Below are 27,203 nucleotides of genomic sequence, written 5' to 3'. Positions count from 1 at the left end.
TTGGAGTCCAAGGGTGTCTGACCAGGCCTTGACCCTCTGTCCTGTACACATTGCTGCCCCCTATGAAGATCCATTTCTGAAAGGCAGCAGTTTCAAGAGCCATCCAGATGTTGATAGCACTGCAAGACTTTGATGTCACTTCTGCAGCCCAGTGACCACTGCCATGCCCCACAGCGTTCACACTCCTGACATTTGGTAAAGCTCACAGGCCCCCAGCCCTTAGGAAGCAGCCCTGTGTCACCTGGCTACTGGGCTGCCCCTCAGCTACAGGGGACAAGGGACAGGCAGGCCGAGGCTGGCTCCTGTGCTGTCTGAGGGGAGAACCCCAGGCCCAGCCTCACCTCGGCTCTGAGACCCCTGAGGTAGGGCTTCTCAACAGAGCGGGCACTGCCCCAAAGGCACCCTCTGGAAACTTGTTGGGCACTTCTGATTGTCCCAGACATTTGGGGAGTGCTACTGGCCTTTAGGGAATGCGGGCAAGAGATGCCAGACACACTGGAACGCTCAGGACCACGTCCACCACAGTGAAGTGACATGACTCGGATGTCCCATATCAAGCCCTTAATGGGTGTAAAACCCATTCATAAGTTATCTGAGCCTAGACCCTCACAGTCCCACAGGTGTTTTATTTCATAGAAAAATACCCCCCACCACCACCCCGCCAAGGTTTTAATTTCCACTGAATTTTCTCTGAAGACAACCATGTAAATGACAGGAAGATTTGGGGGGGAATGTACCCAACATGATTCACCATTACAGAAAACCCCACGGCCTGTAGTAATTCTGACTGTAGTGCTGAACAGCAGTGTGCAACACACAGGTTCTCCAACAGGCCCATCCAACAGCATCATCACCTCTTCTAGGGGCGTATGCCAGAGTGTTTACACAGTAAAAGAAACATTTTCTGCCCTGGCCAGTTTTGCTCAGTGGTTAGAGCGTCAGCCCGCGGACCAGAGAGTCCTGGGTTCGGTTCCTGCAAAGGGCACGTACCTTAGATGCAGTTTGTTCCTGGCCCCAGTTGGGATTATGTGGGTGGCAACTAATCGATGTGTCTCTCTCACATCGACTTCTCTCTCTCTCCCTTCCTCCCTCCGGCTCTATCTGAAGATAAATGCAAAAATGTCCTCGGGTGAGGATTAAAAAAAAACTAAAAGAAACATTTTCTTTTTTTTTTTTTCCCTTCCTTTATTGATTTTAGTGAGAGGGAGAGAGAGAGAAACATCAATGAGAGAGAACATTGATTGCTCACCTCCTGCATGCCCCCCACTGGGGATTTGGCCCACAACCTGGGCATGTGCCCTGACGGGAATCGAACCAGCCATCTCCTGGTGCATGAGTCAACGCTCAACCACTGAGCCACACCGGCCGAGCAAAAGAAACATTTTCTCATACTTTACTTTTATTCCCCTCTGTATTATAGAGTAATATTATGCTTTTGTAAAAATTCTGTGGGTATGTTAACTATAAATTTCACTTCAGGGTAGGAAAGGGCACGTGAAATATTTATAGAAAAGAGAGTCTAAGAGGTCTGAGAATTTTTCTCCATCAGCCGGGACTTGGGTACTTGAGGATTCCAGGTCATGAGTTTTGGCAAGTGGTCAATTGACCTTGAGATGGCTTTGAATTGCTCACAGCAGTTTACCTGCCCGCCTCTCCCACCGGACTGAAAGTTCCTTGGAGGTCCGGGCAGCAGGTCTTCATCTTCTCTGCCCCTCCCCTCCCACGGTGCCAGCCCTGGGCTGGGATTCAGGCCTCCCTTCGCAGGAGGCGTCCGCTCCACCCCAGCAGGAGCTGCATCCCCTGAGGGCAATGCCTGGAGTTGAGAAACAACGTCCACATTCAGGGTTGAAGGAGCAGCTGGGGATATGGGAAGCCTCCCGCTCTATCTCTGCTTTTCCAGAAATGCCACCATCTCCGAGCAGGGCGTTAATCAGTAACGGTCCCATGGGGTCGCACTTTGGAACAGCAAATATTTGCTACAGGCTTTCGGCTACAAACCCCAACCTTCTGTCTCTGCCCTGAATGAGGGACCTTCCCAGGCACCCAGGGGCCGCTCACTGGTAAGAGGCAGTGGACTGAAGGGAGACCTTTACAGTCTACCCAGCAAAGGGCGGGCAGTGTTCTCCTCTCTGGATGGGCTCTAAGGTGAGGGGTGGGAGCCTGGGCAGCGTGGGCCGGAGAGGGCAGCGGTGGGTGAGAGGTGTGTTGTAGGCGCAGGAGGAGGAAAGAAGATGAGGCTTTTAAGTCCTCAGAGTTTGTGCCCACAACCCTCACTGTCCAAGCCACACTCAACGTCCTGGCTTTCTTCCTGCCCAGGTGAGCGAACCCCCACCTCCAGGGCGGTGTGGGGGTGCTGCTCCAGATCCATTCAGGGCTGAGAAGTGGGGAGTGAGCTGTTGGTTTCTTACCACTCGGGTTCTATTTAGGATGATACATCCTCAGTGTGCTTGATGGAACCCTGGTGCTTGAGGGGTGCCCTGCATACAGCCTGATCCAGTCAGTGGGTGAGCACGACCTTAGGGGTTCACGGGTCTGTCCAGGAAGCAGGGTACAGGGTGCCATAATCCTGGGCTGCACCTGCAGACTTAGCGACTGGAAGGGGTGCCACCTCTTTGGGGGCTGGGTCTGTCTCCTGACCTGCCAGGGAGAAGTGGTCTGAATTCAGGAGTATGCCACCATGGCATTAATGTATTTAGAAAGGGGTGCGAAATACTGTATACAGGCAGAGCTCGGACATACCGTGGGTATTGAGGCTCCAGGCTGCAGTAAAGTGAGTATCGCAATAAAGCGAGTCACATGAATCTTTTGGTTTTCCAGCGTATATAAAAGTCATGTTTATACTATACTGTAGTCTATTAAGTGTGCAACTGTCCTGTCTAAAACACAATATGCATACCTTAGTTAAAAAATACTTTATTGCCCTGGCCGGTTTGGCTCAGCGGTTAGAGCATCGGCCTGCGGTCCTGAGAGACCCGGGTTCGGTTCCTGCTAAGGGCATGTACCTCGGCTGCAGTTTGTCCCCGGCCCTGGTCGGTTGTGCGGGTGGCAGCCACTCGATGTGTTCCTTTCACGTCAATGCTCTCTCTCTCTCTCTCTGTTCCTCTCTCTCCCTCCCACTCTACCTGAACAAAAAAATGGAAAAATGTCCTTGGGTGAGGATAAAAAAAAAAAAAAAAATACTTTATTTCCACCCTGGCCGGTTTGGCTCAGTGGTTAGAGCATCGGCCTGCGGACCAGAGACTCCCGGGTTCGGTTCCTGCTAAGGGCATGTACCTCGGCTGCAGTTTGTCCCTGGCCCTGGTTGGGACCACTCACTGTCTCTCTCTCACGTCGATGTTTCTCTCTCTCTCTTCCTTCCTCTCTCTCTCCTGCTCTATCTGAAGATAAATGCAAAGAAGTCCTCGGGTGAGGATAAAAAAAAAACTTTATTGCTAAAGTGCGATCTTGACTTGATGTCAATGCAAACGCATATCTGGGAAGCACAGTCAGACAGGGGGGGTCCGTTTGGATACTGCGAAGAGTACTTAACCAGCATTTGCAATACTGTAGGGAGCTCTTGAACTCGGCCTTGACGCTTAGAATCGCACTCGGTTCCCTAAACACTGACACTTAAGGAAGGTGGTGACTCAGGCTGAATTCTGCTGTGACACGTAGCATAAGCAAGAACCGTGTACTGAGTCCTGGGGCCTGGGACCATTTGTACCAGGCACAGGCGAGGACACAGGCCTCTGCGTCAGGGAGAGGAGGCCTGGGACTTCCCCGTGTCACCACATTTTGCTACAAGTGGGCTGGTTCAGAATGAGGGTCTCTACTGATGGGAACTCCCGTGAGGCCTGCAGCCTCCTCTGCCCAATGCCCACTGGGCTGACAGTCCTGCCCCACCCAGGCCCTCCTGGGGCCATGGGCCCAGAGGAGAGTGAAAATGCATCTCAGTGACCTGCCCAGCCAGCCTCTGGGTCACAGACCTGGACACTGGGAGCCGAGTGTGGAAGACTGTCAGGTGGCACAGCCCAGCCCACGGTGTTTATTCAGAGGGAAAATGCAGGTGCTCAGGAGCCAGGCTCCGTGCCCGAGAATGCCAGGGACCCGGAGACGCGGCAGGGCTGGGACAGCTGGTGGGGAGCGTGGGGTCTGGAGGCCCACTGCCCGGGCCCGAAGGCTGGCTCCACCTGGGGCGGTGAGAGCGAGGACACACTTCAGTCGGTCAGGCGGGCCAGGCTGGCTGGTCATTTCCATCCGGGGGCTCCAGGTAGAGGAAGACCTGGAAGGAGCTGTGTAACTGGGCCCCAGTGCTGGGGGCGGGGCAGGGGACAGGATTCTGATCGCTGAATCAGGCAGACTCAGCACTTTCCCTGTTCCTGTCACTTGGACCCTCTACATCGCCAGCCAAACATGCCCAGACCCAGGTCACCGAAAGCCAGCTTGATGGGCTGCTGTCAGGCCCGGCAATCAGGGGCAGTGAAGGAAGCAGGCCAATAAATGTCCGTGACCTCCTGACCCCACCCTGCTCTGACCCACACTGTCAGGCCTGGGACCAGACCATGTCCTCTCTAAGCCCCCCCTTCTGGGAGGCAGTGGAATGAGCGGGAGAGCTGGGGGAGGCCAGGAGCTGCCCGAGGGGTGGCAGCGGAGGGGACCCAGAGATTGTGTTCCTCCTCGGGTGAACCTCAGCCACCTTCTTGCTCCGGGTCTCCCTGAGGGGACTCGCTTTGTCCACCCCCTGCCCACCCCCGAAAGGAAGGAAACGGGTCACGGAGGGTTGGACCATACGCAGGGCTGAGTGACTGCGTCAGGTGTTAAGAGCAGTCTCGGTCCTCTTTTGTCCCCAGGAAGTCTCGTGCTGAAGAAGGCTGCCCAGATGAAGGCGCTGGGCCTCCTGCTCCCCTGCCTCCTGGCCGAGGTGTGGCTGGTGGCCGGCTTGGGCCCTGGTCACCCGTCACCAGAGGCCCGGGCAGGGCCAGAGAGTCCGCGGACCCCCACTGCCCAGAACGAGACCTTCCGGGGAGCGCAGGCCCCTGAGGAGGAGGATCCGGAGGAGCCCTGGAGGGCGGCCAGCGGGCACCAGCTCTCTGAGGAGACCTCCAACTTGGGGTTCACCCTGCTGCGTAAGATCTCCATGAGGCACGAAGGCAACGTGGTCTTCTCCCCGCTCAGCCTGTCCTTGGCCATGACGGCCCTCATGCTGGGCTCCACAGGGCAGACCAAAGCCCAGCTGGAGGTCGGGCTCCGCCTGCAGACCCTGAACCAGACCTGGCCCGGACACCTGCCCACCCTCTTTCAGTGGCTCAGAGAGCGTCTCTCCCGCAACCGGGAGCTGGGCCTCACCCAGGGGAGCCTGGCCTTCATCCACGAGGACTTTGATGTCAAAGAGACCTTCCTCAATTTATCCAAGAGGTATTTCGATACAGAGTATGTGACTATGAATTTTCGCAATGCCTCTCAGGCCAGAAAGCTCATGAATCATTACATTAACAAAGAGACGCAGGGGAAAATCCCCAAACTCTTTGATGAGATTAATCCTGACACCAAATTAATTCTTGTGGATTACATCTTGTTCAAAGGTATTTCGATAATGTTCTGCTCTCCCAAAGCCATGGGTCTCTACGCCAGCCTCTCCCTTTCCTCTCGCCCAGCGTACAGTCAATGCCAGATGATTTCCTGTGAACAGTTTTCAGGTGTCACAAACGGACTGACACAGGCATTGACTGTACACGAAGTTCCAGGCACAGAGCTGGACGTGTTCATTTGATGCCCCCGCCGGGGGCCCACGTGCTTGGAGTCCTCAGTGTTCCAAGCACCTTTACGCAGCTCTTCTCGCCTCTAGTTCTGACTCAGCGAGTCTTCCGGGCAAATGATGTGAGATTTCGGGTTATGTCTTCGCTCCTTCCCTCTCTCCTTTTGTGACCTAGGGCAAGTGCCGGTCTCTTGTCCTCAGATCCTTAATATAGAAGGTGGGGGCACTCCACCTACTGTACAGGTGGAAGTGAGGCTGAGGTCAGCTTGATCGAGGTCACATGACAGAGGCCAAACTCAGCGAGCGGGTCTCGACCCTCTCACGCCAGATCCTTTCCATCCTGCCCCTCTAACGGGGCAGGGGACTTGTGTGGCCACTGCTGCCGCAGAAAGCTGGCACTAGGGACTTGCAGAGTCTGGGAGGAGGAGGTGCTTCCCGTTGGCCAGGCCACCCCCCAGGACAGTCACGCTGCTGCGTGCTGGTGGCCTCACCTGGCTCGTGTGGCTGTTTGGCAGCAAGGGGCCCCTTCTCTCAGAACCCCCGAGTCTCATGGGTGGGGAAGGTCAGCACGTGTGCACAGTGGCTCTGCCCCGTCTGTGCGCGCTACCCAGACAAGGGCGGGCAGAGGGCCCCTCAGGAACACAGGGCTGGGAGGGGCCCAAAGCCTCTTGCAGGCTGGAGCGGAGCACAGGGGCGGAGGGTTAGGACGCTCCCTTGCTGTTGTGATTCCGACAGGGCCTGCGGTGGTCCATGTTCTGCCAGCTGGGAGAGGAGCCCCAAAAGCTCGCTTTGGGGACTTTGTTTTGCGGGCCTGAGCCGTGGGCAGAACAAACCTCACCGAGGACTGCCCTTCCTGGGTGGGTGGAAAGCGGGATAGAGCCCTGGCCCTCGGTGACTCCAGCAAGAATGATGCTCCTAGGAGGGTGGTTTCCACACCAAGTCTTCCTCTTACCTGTTCAGGGAAATGGCTGACCCCTTTTGACCCCGTCTTCACCGAGGCGGACACTTTCCACCTGAACAAGTACAAGACGATTAAGGTGCCCATGATGTACAGAGCAGGCAACTTCGCCTCCACCTTTGATAAAAACTTCCGTTGCCACGTCCTCAAACTGCCCTACCAAGGCAATGCCACCATGCTGGTGGTCCTCATGGAGAAAATGGGTGACCACCTCGCTCTTGAAGACTACCTGGGCCCAGACCTGGTGGACACGTGGCTGAGAGACATGAAAACCAGGTACAGGAGAGCCCTTACCCGGGACCAGCTCAGCCTTCCCGTCCTTCCAAGCTCTGACCACCATTCCGTGGCTCAATGCCCACCTCCCCCCGTGGCCGATGGCCCTGGGAGCAGTGTGTGTATGTGTCCCGAGTTCTGCTCTGTCCCGGCACCTCCCACAGCGCCCGGCTCGGCCATTCGCTCGGCCAGCACTTGCTAAGGCGCTGCTGCGCCAGGCGCTCAGACGTGCGCAGCGGAGCCTACGTTCCAGTGAAGGGGGGCGAGTAGGTCAAAGTACAGGGGGCGGGGGGCACCAGCAGCGTGCAGGTGGGCGCCAGGAGAACCCCGGAAGTGGGGCAAGACCGCGTGGGTATCTTGGGGGAGAGAAGTGTTGCAGGCAGAAATGAGACGTGCTGGGATGGAAGAAGGCAGCCAGGGAGGGGGCGAGATCAAATACCAGGGCCCAGTCACAAGGACCCTACGTTCTAGGCCCCGAAAGACGTGGGCTCTTCCTGAGGGAGATGGGGAGCCACAGGGGGCTCCAAGCAGAGGAGCAACGGATCTGCCTTGTGTTTGGAGGGCCACACAGCTCCTCTGCTGAGCAAAAGCATTGGGGGGGTGGGGCAGGAGAGCAGCGAGGTCACTGGACCCACCAGACCGGGATGTGCCCCCTGGCAGTGGGCGGCAGTGGGTGGCAGTGCGGGGATGAGCAGCAGTCGGACCCTGGATCTATGAGGAAGCCAGAGGAACAGGATTTGCTAGGGGACTGGATGTGGAGAGGGAGAGGGGGAACGAGGGGATGAAGTGAGCAAGGGGAAAGGAGGGTAAGCTCATTCTAAACGGCAGACATTATTCTGGGCTCTTACATTTCAGCCAACCCTCCGAACAACCCTGGGAAATCAGTGCTGCTCTTTTTGACTGCATTCCATGGATTAAGAGATCGTGACTTAAGTCTAATCTGGTGTCAATTTTTCAGCCATAAAACTCATCTCTCCAAACAAAGTAACTTCAAAGGAGAACTCCAATGTCTATACAGTAGATAATATCAGCATTTCTCTGGCTACAGATACATAGGGGGTTGAGAGTTCGCTTCATCCTGCTCTTGCTGTCCATCCCCAGGCTCCTCCGGTTGTCCTGGGAGCTAGACATTGAGGGCAGCCGTCATCCTGGTCTGCAGGACTGCTGGAAGCAAAACACTGCTGCAAGCAGCTACTTGGCTTGGGTTGTTTTTAAAACACAGGGAAATGGGTGCAAAATAGAGTACTCTTTGCTAAAGAGAGTTAGTCACTGGCTGGGAAATCAAACTGGTTCGGTGAGGCTGGAGTTATGTATCTATATAAGCCAGAACTGTCTTCTGTGAGCTGGACCATTACAAAAGAATGGAATGAGCTATACATACAGTCAAGTGAGGGAGACTCATTAATGGAAGTAATCTTGGAGAAAGGAAAGAAAAAAGTGTGACCCTTTTAGAGGGCAGGGTCTAAGGCTTTTGCCTACATTTCACCATTGTATGTCCTTGTACCACAGAAATATGGAAGTTTTCTTTCCAAAGTTCAAGTTAGATCAGAAGTATGAGATGCATGAACTGCTTAAGCAGATGAAAATAACAAGAATCTTCTCACCCTGGGCCGACCTGAGTGAACTCTCAGCTACTGCAAAAAATCTGAAAGTGTCTAAGGTAAGTCAGGCTCGTTTATTAGGACCCGAACCCTAAATATGAAATGGGACCAAAACCAGCACATATTTTGCACATAATTTTAATGACAAAATACCAAGTGGTAGTAGAAATTTAGATTAAATACCAAAGACTTGAAGTAGCACCCAAGTTGGATGTTTTAGAATTTTTGAGCTACTTTATTAAAACATTAGTTCAACTAATTTCTCTTACTCTAGTAGAGCTGTCCCTCTTCTCTCCCAAATGCTCAAGGAGAAATTTCTCCCTAAAAAGGAACTGATTCAGATTCATATAAAATTACACCACTTTCAAGATGAAAGAAACCCCCAGAAGGCATCTGCCCAACTTCCTGCCACTTGTTGGAATCTCCTCTATAATATCTCTGCAAAAACCCTGCAGTTTTTCCTTCCTTCCTTCCTTCCTTCCTTCCTTCCTTCCTTCCTTCCTTCCCTCCCTCCCTCTTTTCTTTCTTCCTTTCTTCCTTTTTTCTTTCTTTCTTTCTCTCTACCCCCACCCCTTTCCCTCTCTTCCTTTCTTTTTAATGTTCCCAGTGACAGGAAACTCAAAACTCAACACTTCTTTGAAAAGCAGCTCAATCCACAACTGTATTTTGGTTTTTCATATATATATGTATGTATTTTTTAACCTGTAACCCCCTCCTAACTCACGCTCTTTGGCCCTTGTTCTGTGTCTAAAGCTCCTCCGACAAGGTCGTCACCTTCCACCAGGAATCCCTTCAGCTACGCTGTGCTCTCAGTGGAAGCGCAGCTGGTTTGAGGGGACGTGATCCTGCTGTTCAGAACAGCTCAGCGCATTGCAGGGAACTGGCCAGCCCCCTGGCCTGCCCGCTAACACCAGCAGCAACCTCCCAGTCACTACTGCAACTGAAAAAATGTTCTGACATTTCCAAATGGCAGCCATACCTTCCCACTCTTTCTTAGCTGTGGGGTCTGTTAACATTTTCCCATGGAATTGTCTTTTCTCATGCGAGAGAGATGAAAATGGCATCCACCTAAGTAGGACTCGGTAGGTAACCGCGGCCTGCGGTCAGGCCTTCATCTCAGGGAAGGCAAGACAAATAAACAGGACAGTCCTGCAGACCAGCACTTGGAAGGCTTTCTGCTGCCAACACGTGGGAAATTGGAGCAATGTGCTCTTTTACAGTTTAAATTGCAAACTAAATATTCTCCATTGACCCCAGGAAGTACATTTTCACTCCAGGAATTGAGGGAATCCCCGTGTGTTATTACACTGATGTTTCTGTTATCTCCTCTTATAACGATATTGGTAGATCACCCAAATACGAGGCTCCTGGACAAAAGGGCCCCCCAACCGTGACAGGTGGCCTGAGTGCAGGCACCGGAGCTCGGGAAGACTCAAGGACCCGAGGGCTTGGCCCAGGGACCTCTCAGAGCAGTGCGAGGTGCTGGGAAGCTGCCGCAGGAGACTACCACCCGTGTCCCTGACCCGTTTGCCTGCCAGAAGGAAGGTCAGAGGATTCAGGGGTTCCAGGCAGCTTGAGAACCTTCTGGAGGAGCACCAGCTCCGACCAAGAATCAGCAGCACAAAGCGCATGCTCGGTATTTGCGGATCTGACGCACACTTGCATGAACTGACCAGCCAGAGTCCCTTGGTCCACCCCAACATGGGTTTCACGTTTGGGGCCCTGGGGTCTCCTGGTATTGTTTTGAGCTTCTAAGGCGAGTCCCTGGAGCAGCCTGACCATTCCTCTCAGCGCAGAGCCCTGTACCCCTACTTCCCCGGCTCATGGCCCTGTGGGTAGGACCACAGCAAAAAATGTCAAGGGCTCAACAATTCCTCCCTCTCCACTGCCACCCAGATGGTCTTCCACATTATCTCCTCTCCTAGGTTTTACAAAGAACAGTGATTGAGGTCGATGAAAAAGGAACCAAGGCAATGGCGGGGACCGTCTCAGAAATCATTGCTTATTCCATGCCTCCCATCATCAAAGTAGACCGGCCATTTCATTTCATGATCTATGAAGAAACATCTAGAATGCTTCTATTTCTGGGCAGGGTGGTGAATCCAACCCTCCTGTGATTTATGACAAGCGTGTGTACTCAGATGCTGACTCTGAGGGACGGAGCTCACACAGGACACTGGCTCTGGGTGGCAGGAGAGTGACTCCTGTCCTCTGCTAGTTTGAGCCATTCTTGGATAAACCTGAGTATTAAAATCAAACTCATTTTAAAGAGATGTTTGTACAATCTGTTTGGTATTTTAAGCCTGTTTCTAAGAGCTTTTGTTGTTGACTAAAGACTAGCTTGGTAGAATATATTTATCGTTCTGTTACTCATGTATCTATACTTAAAAAAAGGTAGACCAGGACACTATTTCCAGATGAAGCCTTTGGGAGGGAGACAAGTGGACATTCTCCATGAGTCATGTGCTTCATTCTCTTTATTTTCCTCTCATGCAAAATGTAATCTATTATAGAATCATTTGCTGACTAAGATCGGAAAAACAGCTGTAGTAGGTCCCAATCCCAATACCTGCCTCAGCATGGCTCAGTCTACTCCAGGGTGAGTTAAATCACTTGGTTGAGGCATTAACTGAGCCACAGGTCACCTCGGTCAATACCTTCATTTGTCAAAGGACAGAAATGGGGAACAGGAGCCAGTCACATTATGAGTTTCATGGGCCCCAGGCACTTTTGTGGTCTTTCCTCCATGAAAAAAAAAAATAGATATGTGTGTTAAAAATTGTATTTTATGATTGCATTAGTGTACAATTAAATATCTTAGGGCTTGTATTTGTCTATACCAGTACAGTCAAAGTATGTAACCTGCTTATTGCAAGAAGTAAAACATCTTCATGGGCCCCAAAAAGTGTCATGGGCCTTAGGCACTGTGCCTACTGCCCCTAATGGATAAATGACATGGGTCATCTCAGAGAGAAAGGCAAACACTCGCCAAGGTCACCCGGGGTGGCAATGACAGGGTCTCCAGACTCCAGGCCCCAGGCTCGTTTTACTTTTCTTTCTTTTGATCTAAACCATCTGGTGAGGTCCAACTAAACAGCAGCATGCGCCCACCTCTCGGTCACCACTGTGGCTACACGAAATGGAGGGTGGACTCCGCCCAAGGTTCACAGGAAAATAGCAAACACCCCTGACGCTTTCCTAAGCAGTCATTTTCTGTTACAGAGACAAGAAAATATCTTAGGAGTAAATTCTGAGATTCCTGAATAGAGCTGACTGATCTTGAAGTGCCAACTGTGTTAACTAAATGCCCAGTTGGATTTCTATCTGTTTGCGATCCAATTTTATACCTAAAATTAATGTACTAATTAACTATTAATTTAAATCAAAGTAGTGTGTGTCATATTAATGTGAATATGTAATAATATTAAGCAGCAGTATAAAGATTGACTTTTCATCATTCTAAAATCTGGACATTCATTCATTCCTGTATTCCTTTCAAGGGCACTAATTGAAAATTGGTAAGAGCAAAGCAATTCTAGGGCTTAGAAAGAGAAACAAAAATAGAGCACTAACTCCAACTGGCATCCCTCGGTGACTTGTTAGTATTCAGGTAACCAGATTTATTTGTAGAAAAATACTAGAAAGAGAAATAAAAGAAGGTTCAATCAAGTTACCCAATTTTAAGAGATGAAATTTAGAAAAGAAAGGCTATGAAAACATACTATCCTCTGAAAAAAATATGGCCAAACCCATATGAAACAGTTCATTATTATTGAAGGATTCATATAACAAGCAAAGTAAACTCTCCCCTCATCTCCCACATGCACTGCAAAAAGATAACGGCATAACCATTATATCTAACACATTGCTCTTTAAGGCTGAAAATGGCCCTATTCTCTCTCTCTTTTTTTTTAAATTTTAACATCACCCACATATGCTGAAGAAGCTCCTAAGACACTAGGTTTCAGATTTTCCAAGTATATACGCTGACCGATGGTGAAGAAATGCAGACCAATGAGAAGTGTAATTAATAATACAAAAATTCAAGGTTTCAACCTCAACGTTATAACAAGGTTTTGTTATATTTAAATGTCAGGTTTTAAAAACTGTTCCTACACAGACAGACAGACATAGACATCCACATAACACAGTCTCTCACACATGCTATAATAATTGAGGACAGATTATTGAATTAATCTAATTCATTTATCTTGACTGTAAAACTCCTACTCAGGCTGAAGAGCCTGTTCATTTCCATTCAAACAGTTCATGTTTGCCTACTAACTGCAAGGCACAATGAACCTGTCCCTTCCAGAGTATGGTGTCTGAGCTCAGGAAGTCAAATAATAGAAATGATTTTCAAATGCATATGAGGTTGTAGAAGAAAATTTCTGCATGTTCCTTATTTTACCTCTATAAAGTAGAATCTTTATAAGCCCCAGCTCCATTTCTGCCAGAAAAATTGAGTTCTACAGGTCTGTTTCTTTGTTTGTTTGTTTGTTTGTTTGTTTGTGTTGTTTTGCTTGTAATGCTAACCTTCTAGAACCTATCCTTAAAAATGCAAGTTTCCATAACTGACAGATGAAGGTGATGTCCCTATTTCCCTGCAGTTATAGGTGAAGGAGACCTTTCTTTGTCCTACAGCTACTTTAAGGGAACTATCTGACAAGTTGTGAAACTAAGGACTTCTACAAGAGCATCAGTCTTGTTTCGGGGTAAAGACAGATATTCATAACTGTCATCAATTTGTTTTTTACCCTGTTTTTATATATCTGGTTTTGGAAATATATATAATTTTAACAAATATTTCAATGATTTTACAAATTATCATGTTCTGGGGGGAAAAAAACTTCTCAGCATAATTTTGATCGACTGTCTTAAGTGAGAATTTAGTGAAGACTGCAGCAGTAGTGACTTTCCTCTGTCAAATCTCTTTCCTCTTTTCTCACATGCATAAAGGAAATAAAAGTTCCAACTCTGCTAAATTTATTATTAAACAAGTAAGATGAAATTATCTGTTTTATTTAAAATAAGAGTCAATGCTGATGGTGAATCAAAGTGCTGGGAAAATTGATGTCACTCTGATGTCCCGTTTATGCACCACAAATACTCTCTCCCAGGTCACAGTGTGTTCAAGTCCATGTTAGTGATGTGGCAGGAGGTATCATTAAAATAGTTCAATGAAATCCACAAATAATGTACTAAATTAGTCATATGGTCAAGTTCTCACACCTTCTCAATTTTTAGGAACTGACAAGTGGGTAATTGAACAATTCCATTAACCTATCCTTACGTGAAAGGTATTAAAAATCGCTAAAAAGAGGCGGACTATAAGGAAAGGAGGAAGAAAGGCGTGCAAGTTTCACCCTGAGCAGCTGTTCCTGAGTAATTCACAGTTGTCCTCAGTGTCTTCTGCTGCTCATTACTCAAAAATGAATTGTCTTACTCTTTAATGAGAATAAAAACTTTAAAAAAGTATTTAAAACTTTTTTCACAAACACAGGTATCTCATTAACCTATGTTTTATTTTAGGTAAATTCACTATTCATTATTTCACATTATAAAAAGTAACCACACACACATATGCATTCACAAATTAGATCATCTTTATCATACATCAATATATTTAAAAAACAAATATTTTCTAATATCAATATAGTTATAGGCTGATTGCATTTTGAAATAGAGAAGCTGACAATAGCTTCATACAGTATATCTCAAGAACTGACATTTTAAAATTAATAACCGTATATGTTCCATAGGCAAATTTTGATGGAAATATTAGCATTAGTACAAATAAATGCTGTGGACATAGCTTAAGCATGATAGCTTAGAATAACAGCTGATTCAAACTAGATTCATCATTTTTAATCAAGGACAAATACAATCTAAAACATAAACAAAGTATTTATAAAATAAATTTTTCTAGGAAATAAAGGAAATCATGAATCTGTTATTTTTAAGGTAGTTGTGGCTAAAAGTTACCCGAAATCTCTCTGGAATTTTCATTGCCAAATTTAAATTTCAGAATATCTGGGCATGACATATTGTCACCATAATGGGACCGACAGAACCATGGACAGCTGTTCGTACCCTTTTCGGTGTGACTTTTTAATTGGGCTTGGAGATTCATGAGAAATGCAATGTCTTTCTTATTCCCAAGTCCCCTCCCAAGTGATCCCTCTAGCTAGGACAATTGCAGTTAATGTAGACTTTCATATGATTTTAATGCTAAAGCTCTAGAACAAGTAAATAGGTGGTTTCCTGCAAAAATAAATGCATTCTTGTCTTTCTGCAGCAGTAAAGCACATACTAAAGTTGTTTTTCATTACACTTCACTATAACATTGGAATTCTGCGACCACATTATTATTTAATAAATATATATGTTATACCTCCTAGGGAATCTAATTTCAAATATGAAACTTTTAGCAACATCAGCTGCCCTAATGTATCTCTTTTCCATTCATTTAAAAAAAAAGAAGCCCCAGCCATTGCTTTAGCTTTTGTCCATCAATCACATTATCTCCAGGTGTCTTTGTTTTGCCTCCTTCATCAAGCAGATGATTTAAGGGTTGGATTTTCTGGATTTTCTTTGTCAAAAAGGAAGAAAGAAAGAAGAAGGAAGAGAGAGGAAGAAAGAGAAAGAGAGAAAGGGAGGGAGGTATGGAAAGAGGGAGGGAGAGGGAGGGGGAAAGAGGAAAGAAAGAGAAGAAGAAAAAAAAACATGAAAAATTTTATCCATATAATGCTTAAAAAATAAATAAATATAGATAGAATCTACGCTGAATAAAACTAATATATGAGAATTCTGATTAAGTGAAAAAGTAAATTACACATTAAATATTACTTGGAGTTACCATTAACAACCAAATCCTATATGTACCTAACAAAGCATTCAATTCAACTCATACAACTTTTCTTACATTTTTTATTTTGTATAACCATAACAGATATTCATGAAGCTTAAATATATTAATTATCTGGCCTTAAAAGACAGGATATGATGCATTCCCATACCTCCTTTAAGACACTGATATTCCTAAATACCAGACGTATGCATCATCTCTATGATACTAACAAGTTGGAGAACGTATTGCAGAGGGTTTTGTTGACCAGCAAAAACAGATAACTAACGTTTTCTGAAATCATTTCCTAGCGTATTTTAAGAATAAAGGATGGATTTTCATGTGGATGGCACGGTGCTAAACTGTGGGTAATACTTCACAGAGACATAATGAAACATAACCACACTGACCACCTATTCTGGTTATGGCAGTTGCATTCATGAGAAAGTCCAAATTAGTAGCACATTATATGGAGATTCGGTCACACGTTAAAAAAGCAGCTGTGATACTAACATTCCTCCTCCTTCAAAATATTCAGAACAGAAGAAACAAATGTGACTTGTTAGCAAAGTGTCTGTTTCTAGATTCATTTTTTAAAACAATCAATTATACATATAATTGATTATATAATTATTGATATAAGCATATATTCTATCTATTGAGCAAGAGAAAATTCAGTCTATAAATAGGAAAAGCATGCTCAATAATGAAAGAACAGATAAAAATGGTAATCTGAAATAAAAAAGAGTTGATAGAAATATATGAAGTTTCAATGGTCTTTATTTTTAAAAGTACCTATGGCATTTAGAAAAATGAGAAGAGAATGAATTATATTCTGATGTAATTGTGTTCTTCAATAGAAGAATTTGAGGGTAATCTTCTGAGTGGAAGAGGGTCAAGCGTGATAGAGAGGACAGATCACAGGAGGTCAGAACAGGAAGGCACCTTAGAGGATAAAGCAGTAGTCAACCCTTTCATTCTACTGATGAGATGATGAGTCCCAGAGTACTGAAGGAACGTCCACAGCTACTTAGCGGCCACTGGAACCAGAGCAAAGGGCTCCAGCTCCATGCTCTCTACACACCATGACCTGTCCTGGCTCTATTGTCATGACTTTTTTTTTTCTTCTTTTTAGAGAGAGAGGAAGGAAGAGGTAGAGATAGAAATATCGATTGGCTGCCTCTTGCACTCCCCCTACTGGAAACAGCCCACAACCCAAGCATGTGCCCTGACCGGGAATCAAAGGAGCAAGCTCTTGGTGCACGGGTCGATGCTCAACCAAAGTCACACTGGCTGGCTGTTTCTAAATTTTGAATCTTAAATACATCTGTATTTATACATACCAATGACCAATTAACAATTTAGAATAAGTTACAATATAGTTCAGTTCCTAAAAGGGGCACCAGCATGGAGATTCCACTAAAAGATGCATGTCAGAAACTTTATTTGAATATTCATGAAATAAGTGACATATGTCTAAAAGAAAATCTGGCTCCTGCTTAAATTCTGTTTTAACCAGAAGATTTGGGTGTCCTATAAAAGAGGAAACCTGTAGCACAGTTTGGGCAGCCTGGACAAATCATTCTACTGTTGTATGATCTCGCATCATGATGATTCTCATGGGACTACCCTCTTCAATGTTTAAATTTAAAAAAACAAATTCAACAATTCAAACAAGATGCTAATAGCACATACAGAAAGGAAAATAGAGGCCCTTTATAACTTCAACTTCAAGGACAAGTATAGTGTGTAGGAATCTCCAGCTCACTGACCCACAGGTCCGGACTCTATGCTGCAGCAAGATTTCTTAAGAGAAAGCAGCAGTACCCATCATTCTGAGCTCTGGGCAATCAAACACTGTCCACTTAAGCTGTTCAAAGGGATGCAATTATACCCAATGTCTTCACCAATAAAGTACCTGAATACAAACATTTCACAGAAAATTTTAAAAATCTCGGATATTAGTGGGAGCCATTTAAAGTTTCTTGTTGATTCCCAAAGGTTGCCATGTCTTTGCCATCTACAGATCATCTTATATAAAGTATTAACATAACAGAGGCACAAGTGCTAACAATCCCTTTTAATTTAGAGCATTTCCTCGTTACAGACATTCTCCGTTCTTTGGGAAGTAAGTGGGAAGGAAAGCGCACTGAGAACGAGAGTAGGATGGTATACTTAGCAGAACATCACTGGATTACTTACAAGGTGGCCTTACGTGGTTGTGTATCTTTACTTCCACTGCTCTTTGGATCTACTGAGTTACCTGTCCCACGGGAGGTGCTTGGGAGGGGAGAGTTAGGAGAAAAGGACGATGAAAGGCTACTGGCATTACGAGTCCGGAATGAGTCATCTGAAAGTAACACACACATAGTCAGACATACTGAATATATTAAGAAAAACGGGAGCCTGAAAGAAAAAAGGTTAATGGTAGCTGACATTTTTTTCAAGTCAATTTATTAGGGATTAATTCATATATAATAAACTGCATCACTACCAAAAGTTTCCTCCTGCCCCCTTCAATACCTCCCACTGTTCCCCACCCCCCAGGCAACCACAGATCTGCCTCATGCCACTAGGGATTTGTTTGCATTTTCTAGAATTTTATATAAACGGAATCATACAATATGTACTCTTTTTTTGTCTGGCTTTTTTCATTCAGCATGATTATGGAGAGATTCATCCATGTTGTACACATCAATACTTCATTCCTTTTTATTGCTGACTGGTATTCCATTGTGTGGATATGTCCAAATTTGTTCATCCATTCTCCTACTAATAGACATTCAGGTTTTTCCTCAGTTTTTTACTCTTATGAATAAGGCTGCTATGAAAAATCATGTACAAGTCTTTGTGTGGATGTAGGTTCTAATTTCTCTTACTAAAAGCCTAGGAGTGAAACTGCTGGATCATATAGTAAGTGTATATTTAACTTCATAAAAAACTGCCAAATTGTTGCCTGAAACAGTTGTACCACTTGGATACCCACCAGCAATGTATGAGAATTCTGGAGAGTTGCTCTACATCCTCACACACACTTGACATTGTGAGTTCTTATTTTTTAAATATTTTTTCTTCATTGATTTTAGAGAGAGGAAGGGAGAAGGAGAGATAGAAACATTGATGAGAGAGAGAACACTGACTGGCTGCCTCCTGCATGCCCCTCACTGGGGATCAGGCCCACAACTTGGGCATGCGCCCTGACTGGAAATCGAACTGGTGACCTCTTGGTGCATGGGTCAATGCTCAACCACTGAGCCACACCAGCCGGGCCATTGTGGGTCTTTTTAACTGAGACTTTCCAGTGGATGTGACGTGGTACCTCCTGTGTTTTTTCTCACTGCTTTTAATTTGCATTTCTCTGATGATTAATGATAAGTATCTCTTCATGTACCTATTTGTGTATCTTCTTTTGTGAAATGATGTTCAAATCTTTTTACCATTTTAAAGTTAATTGACTAATTAGTTTTAAAGATTTCTTTGTATATTCTGGATATAGTCTTTTGTCAGGCATATGTAATATGAATATTTTCTCCCAATCTGTATCCTGCCATTTATTTTTTTATGATTTTTATCAAAGTACAGAAGTTTTTAATTTTGATGAAGTCCAAAATGTTATTCTTTTCTTTTATGGTTTGGAGAAATCTTTATCTATTCCAAAATTACAAAGACTTCCATCTGTATTTTCTTCAGAAATGTCATAGTTTAAACTTTTATGCTTAAATTTATAATATATTTTGAGTTAATTTTGTGTATAGTGCAAGATAAGAACTGAGGTTCCGTTTTTTGTTTTTAAACATGGCTATCCAATTATTTAGCATCCCTTTTTAAAAGTACTATCTTGCCACCACTGGTTTATCTTGAAGCATTTGTTGAAACCCAGCTGACAATCTATGAAATAGATTCTATGTGAATGTAGGCCACATGGTCTTGATTACTGGAGCTTTAGTTTATAGCAAGTGTTAAAATCAAATAATTTAAGTTCTATAATTTAGTTTATCTTTTTCAAAATAGTTTTGGCTATACTTATTTCTGTGCACTTCACTATAGACTTTAGAATCAGCTTATAAATTTCTACAAAAATACTGGTAGAATTTTGATCAGGATTACACTGAATCTCTGGATCAATTTAGAAAGAACTGACATCATAACAGTATGAAGTTTTCCAATCCATAAACATGGTATATCTCTCCATTGTCAGGGCCCAAAATGGGCTGCCTCAAAATATCCCACAATGGCACACTGAGTACTTTGAATTAAAGTTACTTGACAAGCATCCAGTATGTGCCAGGAGGGCACCTTGACCCTCCCATCTCCTTGACTGTAGGAAATACATGTCCCATGTGAAAGGTATCCTCCCCACACCAGGAGACACCCTTTATCACTACAATTAAATAACTCTAACCAAAGAGTCTGTATAAAAAAGGCTTACTGCCTCTTTTCTTAGTTACTACCCCATTTAAATTCTTGATGGATACCCAACTTTGCTTATATTCCTTTCTAATGAGTACTACCTTATCTCCCTTTGTCCTGTCAATTTCTTCACACATTTATTGTTTCTTTGTCTAAAAAATATTAGAAGATGCCTGGTTGGATCATTTCTTTGAGCCACATTTTATAATCTTAGTATTATACTGTGAATCTCCCATGCACACATATTAAATTGGTCCTTCTCCTGTTAAGCTCGTCTTGTATCAGTTTTATTACTTTATTATTAGTGCAGCTGTAGGAACTCAAGAAGGAGGCAATTCTCTCCTCCCCAACACCACTTTTTTAGGTCTTCCTTTATTTCTTTCAGCAACACTTTAAAGTTCTTAGTGTACATTTAGCACCCATTTTTTTAAATTTACACCCCTGAGCATCTAATGTTTTTGAGGTTATTATAAATGTTATTTTTAAAACACACTTTTTTTTAAAGTTTAACATTTACAGAAATATTGAGAAGATATTACAAATACTCCCCCCACTTTTTTTTTAAATTTAATCCTCACCTGAGGATATTTTTCTATTTATCTTTCAGATAGAGTGGGAGGGAGAGAAAGGGAGAGAGAAAAACATCGACGGGAGAGGGACACATCGACTGGCTGCCTCCCGAATGACCCCGACCAGGGCCAGGGACGAACCGCAACCAAGGCACATGTCTTGACTGGAATCGAACCCATGACTCTTTGGTCTGCAGGCCGACACTCTACTGCTGAGCCAAACCAGCCAAGGCAAAGACATATTTTTATCACATGTTGTAGCTTCGTGGCAGATTACTAGAAATGGGATTTTTTTAAAGTCACAGAATATTTTTAAAATCTAGGACTCTTGAACTTTACCAAACTGCTTTGTGAAAGGGATTCATTGATTTTCATACCCACTAACAATGGACACATTGCAATTTGTTTCCCTGATTTCTTACTAGCGTTCTTTTCATATTTCCCCAAGTCTGCTGTGCTCACAACTTGGAAAGTTGTAATTGATGACAGGCAAAGTCACCAGACAATTAAGGATGGGTTCATGTTAAGTAGAAAGTATTCAATTTGACCTCCAAGCCATGACCTTGACCTTTCCTTTCCGCTTTATTTAACACTGCTCTCCCTTCCATCCACTCCATGCTCCAAACTGGCCTGCTGTTGCTCCCTGAAGACACCAACACTCAGTTTCAGTTTACGACAGGTGCTCTGCATGAGACAGTATTCCATACCTACCTCTGCCTATCAAAATCCTAGCACACCCTAAGGTCCATTTCACGTGGCACAATCATCCTGAAGCCTGTATCTTAAGTCCCACACATAGACAAAATCTCTTCTTTATGTGAACACCTAACACATTTGTTAAGAAACATTTTGCTTCCATTTTCTCTTTATACATAATATGTGTAATTGTATAGTGACTTTTTCCTCAGTCTGTACTTCATTAAATAATCAATAGTAAGTAATAATCACATTTTTGTAACAAAAAAATCTAGGAGATATTCATTCAACCTATATTCCCTCTCTCCAAAATAATACTAAACCCTTAAGATAAAATATTTTTCAAATATTTTAATAAAAGATTACCCTTATAAATACATGCCTTTATTAAGACTTTGGATGTTAAATTTTAGGGTCTGTAGATCATATACACTTTCCTGATTCTCAAGATGACTTAGGAACTAGGAAAGTAAAAACTGAATAAATTAATACACATAATTACAACTTCTAAAAACCTGTTCAGAATCAATATTCTTAATGATTTAGGCAAATTTCTGGGCAAGAACTGTTACAAGTTCATGAATAAATATCCTCTTTCATAGCAGGGTAAAGTCATCTCCAAGAGGCAGATGAGACCCATCCAAGTTTGAAGAACCCCTTATGGAAATCTATAATCATCTGCACCATTAGCTCCAAGTTGACTTCCTACACACATTTACAAATTTTACAGGCACCCTATATCATAAATAAAGTTCTCAAATCCTGACTGTTCCCTTAGTATCTCCTAAATAAGTCATTGCTTTGCTGAGATAAAAGTAATCAATGGTTTTACTATTTATAGACCTAACTTAAAGAAATATTGATAACTTTCGTTCAATAACCTACAGAAAGTAAGTTCTTTCAGGATTAAACAATTTTTTTTCTTTATTGATTTTAGTGAGAGAGGAAGGGAGAGGTAGAGAGAGAAACATCGATGAGAGAGAACATTGATTGACCACCTCCTGCATGCCCCCCACTGGGGATTGGGCCCACAACCTGGGCATGTGCCCTGACCGGGAATCCTACCGGCGACCTCTTGGTGCATGGGTCGATGCTCAACCGGTGAGCCACACTGGTCGGGCTCTTTCAGGATTTTTATGATACTCTTGGTATTCCTTGTAGAACCACTCTATATACTGTATATGAGTGTTAATGCTTTAATATTAGATTTTCTGTTCTAGCAAATGAACACATACTGTTTACAGAATAGCCAATGAGTGTGTGTGTGTGTGTGTATGTATATCTATATATGTATGTAGATATATGTATATATATGTATATATATATTCTTCATGAGAATAAAAAGCACACAATAAGACGTAAGGGAAAGACAGAATATAACCTAAAAAGGAAATATAACGATTAAAAATTTCAGAACTTCAGTGGATTTGTTATTATTTACACTAAAAAGTTGCCATAGATCAATATTACAATTTTCAACCAGTATTTCCAGAGCAAAAGTTAAAAATGTACTTATAGTCACTAATAATTTCCTCCCTTATACATAGTATAATTCTATGTTCTATTCTATAAGCCAGAGATCAGCAAACTGCAGCCTGTGGCCAAATCTTGCCTGTAGCACGTTTCTGTAAGTAGTTTTTTTGGAGCACAGCCATGCCTACTCATTACATGTCATCTTTGGCTACTTTTACTCTGCAGTGGCAGAGTTGAGTAATAATGAAAGAAACTAATTTGACCCACAAAGCCTAAAATATTTACTATCTGGCCCTTTACTGAAAAAGTTTTCTGACTCCCTGGTCAGAAAATATATAATATTGCAAATATTTAGCTGCATGTTATCCATAGTAAAGCCCTAATGTTTTTAACTAGCTTAATTACTGCAAAAATTTTAGTTTACGCTTCAGTAGGTCCTCAGACTGTAGCAAAACCTATCCTATCATTTTGTCCTTTTTCTCTTGTAAAAGTATTAAACTCAGTCTTGATACAGTGAAAACAAAATAGTATAGTCAAATATTTTCTCAACTGCTAGGAAAAAGTTTAATTACTTAGATATTTGATAAAGATATAAATTTAGGAAAAACATTGCATCTTGAAATAAAGAAATTGGTCACTTAAAGAAAATCGTATTTTATAGAATTTAGCAATTTTTTGAGGAGCTCAGATTTCTACTTACCAGTTAGTGAAATCATAGAAGTCTTTGCTAACCCTGAGAGAGAAGGTGCATATGCTGCTGTAGAACTTTTACTAGGAAAGAACATAATTAAGTTTAAAGTACAAAAACATGCTTGTTTCAATCCCACTCATCCATCACTTGGTCTTTTTAAATCTTGTTTTAAAAATACTTTCCCCTACTTTTTATGAAACATGCTTGTTATTTTTATTTCTCATTTATTTTTTTCTATTCCATGCCTCACAACAATTACTTTTTCTATAACTTAGAAGCATTTCTATAAACTTTTGCTGCATCAGAATAACAGTCTTTTAATGTTCAGCAAGACAGGTAATATGGGTGAAATTTTCTTGGAAACAACCTATATTTAGTTCTAATATCTTTTGTCCAAATGAAGATGATCCTATTGTCTAGGAACTCTAGATAATCTATGGATAATGTCCTGAAATATAGCTAAAAATTTGAATAAGTTATCTTTAATAAAATAAAAACATGTTTTTTGTCATAATATATTATTTTTCTTGATAGATAAATAAGTACTTTAAAAGTATTTTATGTTTCCTTAAAATTTGTTTGTTGGTTGATATGTAGCTGTTACACTACATGTGTATAACACATATAAAATATTATGTTCATTTAATTTATTCTGACTCTGTCCTAATCTTAACTGTTTATAATTTTGTCTGCTAGACTGAAGGGGAAACTACACATTCATTTATTGTCAGCAGAACTTTGTTGTGGTCACTTTAACACAGAAACATGCCAGTGGCTTCTTTATAGACAAAAACTATTTTAATAGCAAATGGATGTCCACGTCCATTTAGCAAATGGGTATTCTATTCTTATGCAAATTGCTAGACTTTTTAACAAAGTCTTTACAGAAGAAAACTTAAAAATCATTTACCTATAAAAACTCAAAACTAATCCTGATTTTTATAATAATGTAAATATTTTACATGCACAAAGATGTGTGACTATAAAATAAAAGTTAAAATGTAGCTGACAGATCATACCTAGCACACTTGTCTAAGTTGCCATATTTTGCATGAAAAGCTTGATTATTAATAGACTGGCTTCGAATCAATTTGGATTTCTTGATTTCTTTGCCTAGAGTAATAAGCAGAAAGAAAATGTAATTGTTCACTTCATCTTTAGATGCCCCAACCCAATTCCCTCTCCAACTCCCACCATTTTCAGTAAAACATAAACAGGTCTAGCTTTCTTTCCTCAGTTTGAGCTCATTGGAGTATCTCTTACTCCAACTGCCCAATAAGAACTACCATAACAAACAACAGTAAGAGGAAAATGGTGCTTTACAATAATATATCTCATCCAAGAGAATGACTTTCCTTATAATTAATTTTTCTAAAAGGAAAAAAGGACACAAAAGTTGTTTCTTACTTGTCGATGGGCTGCTAGAAGAGGGCCCAGGAACAGAAATGGGGATGCTCTTGGGCAGATTTGTTGGTGTCTTGGTGTCTCTACCTAAAACAAACTATTGTTTTAAGTGCTGTAATTTCCTCTGGGTTCTAATTAATCTCCATAAACATACAAGACAACACAGAAAAAAATGAAATACTACCCCTTGCTAAGCAGCATTCTTTCCCAAATATTCTTACTTTGCACATTTACATATTACTATTTTAGTTAATCACTGATCAATTTCACAATCTTATTGCCGTTATCACTTTCCTATGAAGGACCTGAAGCTCCACGTTGATCCCCATTATTTATTCATGTATTCTTAACATCTATACAATATTAAACAGCAGGGGTTTTTTAATGACTTTTAAAAATAAAAGAAAGAAAAGCAATTTTCCATGTAAAATTAAAAACTCAACATGGTCTTTCAGAATGCCAGTATAAAACATTAATTGTGTGACTTAGTGATGAAGACATAAGAAAACCACTTACGTTTCTTTTCAAAGGTTTTCTCACTCATGGGCCTTCCATCATTTTGTTGCTTCTCTTTCTCTAATTGTTCCTATTATTAAAATAGTACCTTAGCATTAAAGTTAAGCATAAATAGATTTAGAAAAATGTTCAAATGAGGAATTACTCTAAGCTTTAGAGATACAAATATTGTTTACAAAAATTCCTTTAAAAAGCATTTTCCAAATTAGTGTTAAAGAAGTCCAGTTTGTGTTTTTTTTTAAACATCTACAGAATTATGCCTTTGGGGATTTGTTAAGCTAAAATAAAGAGTTTAGTATTATTATGGGAATGAGCTTTTATTTTTAAGGAGGTAATTTTTTTTTTAAGATTTAAAACTCTTTTTTCTTTGATATTTAGGGAGAGGAAGAGAGAGAGAGAAACATCGATTGGCTACCTCCTGCATGCCCCCCTACTGAGGATTGGACCCACAACCTAGGCATGTGCCCTGATCAGGAATCAAACTGGTGACCTCTTGGTGCATGGGTCGACACTCAACCACTGAGCCACACCGGTTGGGCTATTTTTTAGGGGGTATTTACAGATTTTCATTAGCAAAATATTTGTTACTATTGGTCATTTCCATTTCTGATTGGTAAATAGTAAAATACCTTTAATGTTTTTCTTTAAAAATATTGAGAGAAAAGGAAATGGTCTTTGGGATATTTTTAAAATGTTTTATTGAAGTATAATAAACATAGAGAAAGTGCACAAATTATAAGTATACAGCTCAATGAATTTTCCCAAAATGAATACACCTATATAGCCATACTAGCTCTGAACAAACTATATGTATAGATTATGCTCAACAACTGGAGAACATACCTGTAAAATAATGAAAAAGATGGAGAAAGTAGACAAAACAAAAAATTTCCACATAGAATTGTTCTGCATAAAAAGAATCAACTAAAACATTCTAAAACTGAAATTAAAACATATAAAATTGTAAAACAAAATATCATTGAGAGTATCTACCAACAGTAATGTTATCTATTTTCTTTATCTTTTCCTCTAATCACAGTTATCCAGAGATGCTTATTTGCTAACTCCAGTATCAGGATTATTGATGAATCTTTTCCTATTGCCTGATTTTTCTCTTAGACTTAAATTATTCAGTCCTAAAAATTTTAGAGGCCTCTTATTCTCAATCCTGAACTACAAAGTGAAATTAAAAATTAAAATTCCCCTTACAATGATGTCAAAAACATAATAAAACTAGAAATAAATCTAACAAAAAACTTCTTGAATGCTATACTTAACACTATGAGAAAAAGTAAAGAAGGCTAAATAAATGGAGTAATAGACAATGTTCATGGGTTAGAAGACTCATGTTAAGATGGAAATTCTCCAAATTGATGTGTAGATCAATCCTAATTAACACAATCCTCACAAAAATTCTAGTAGGCTTTTTATAGAAATGAACAAACTGATTCTAAACTTTATATCAAAATAAATTATGATGACAGAAAAAAGTATGACAAAAAAGATCACACAATATATTATTAAATTTATATAAATTCTAGTTGCAAACTAATTTGTAGTGACAAAAACTAGATTAGTGGTTTCTGAGGACTGGAGTAGAAGATGAATCAATCATAAAAGGGCATGAGGAAACCTTTAAGGGAATGGAAATGTTTGGTATTTTGATTGTGGTGATTGATATGTCCAATATGTCAAAATTCATCAAATGGTACACTTAAAATGTATGCAATTAATTGTATGCCAATAATACTTCAATAAAATTATTTTTAAAGCCCCTCAAATATAGTTTTCCTTACAGTTCATAAGATAACAGATTTCAAAAGATTAGGACTCATTAGTCATTTAGAAAGAAAAAAGGTAGTATAAAATTGAAAGAGGGGGACTTCCGGTCAAGATGGCGGCGTAGGGAAACGCAGTATCGCGTTCTCCCACAACCACATCCAAGTTACAACAAAACTACAGAACAACCATCATCCAAAACCGCCTGAAATCAAGCTGAATGGAAGTCCTACAACTACGGAATTAAAAAAA

General features: G+C 42.1%; 2 protein-coding genes across 3 annotated transcripts in view; one reads left to right on the top strand and one right to left on the bottom strand.

The window, feature by feature from the left end:
• The first annotated feature begins 4,858 nt into the window (after window positions 1-4,858).
• SERPINA10 (serpin family A member 10) lies at window positions 4,859-10,766 on the top strand. Its single transcript, XM_036243690.1, has 4 exons — window positions 4,859-5,561; window positions 6,695-6,968; window positions 8,475-8,625; window positions 10,492-10,766. The coding sequence occupies exons 1-4, from the start codon at window positions 4,859-4,861 to the stop codon at window positions 10,681-10,683; spliced, it is 1,320 nt and encodes a 439-aa protein (XP_036099583.1). The 3' UTR covers window positions 10,684-10,766.
• A 3,306-nt stretch (window positions 10,767-14,072) lies between these two features.
• Window positions 14,073-27,203, bottom strand: part of PPP4R4 (protein phosphatase 4 regulatory subunit 4) — a 104,952-nt gene continuing 91,821 nt past the window's right edge. The window contains exons 21-26 of one of the 2 annotated variants that reach the window (XM_036264525.1): window positions 25,173-25,242; window positions 24,660-24,743; window positions 24,272-24,365; window positions 23,262-23,332; window positions 17,616-17,763; window positions 14,073-15,158 (exon numbers count right to left, since the gene is read on the bottom strand). In XM_036264525.1, coding sequence (XP_036120418.1) covers window positions 15,134-15,158; window positions 17,616-17,763; window positions 23,262-23,332; window positions 24,272-24,365; window positions 24,660-24,743; window positions 25,173-25,242 — 492 coding nt within the window. In that variant the 3' untranslated portion in view covers window positions 14,073-15,133. The remainder of the gene's footprint in view (window positions 15,159-17,615; window positions 17,764-23,261; window positions 23,333-24,271; window positions 24,366-24,659; window positions 24,744-25,172; window positions 25,243-27,203) is intronic. The other variant, XM_036264514.1, reaches the window with a different exon arrangement.

This window comes from Molossus molossus, unplaced genomic scaffold (assembly GCF_014108415.1).
Source record: "Molossus molossus isolate mMolMol1 unplaced genomic scaffold, mMolMol1.p scaffold_m16_p_1, whole genome shotgun sequence".
In the NCBI taxonomy this organism is placed as follows: domain Eukaryota; kingdom Metazoa; phylum Chordata; class Mammalia; order Chiroptera; family Molossidae; genus Molossus; species Molossus molossus.
This window is presented reverse-complemented; position numbering and strand designations above follow the sequence as displayed.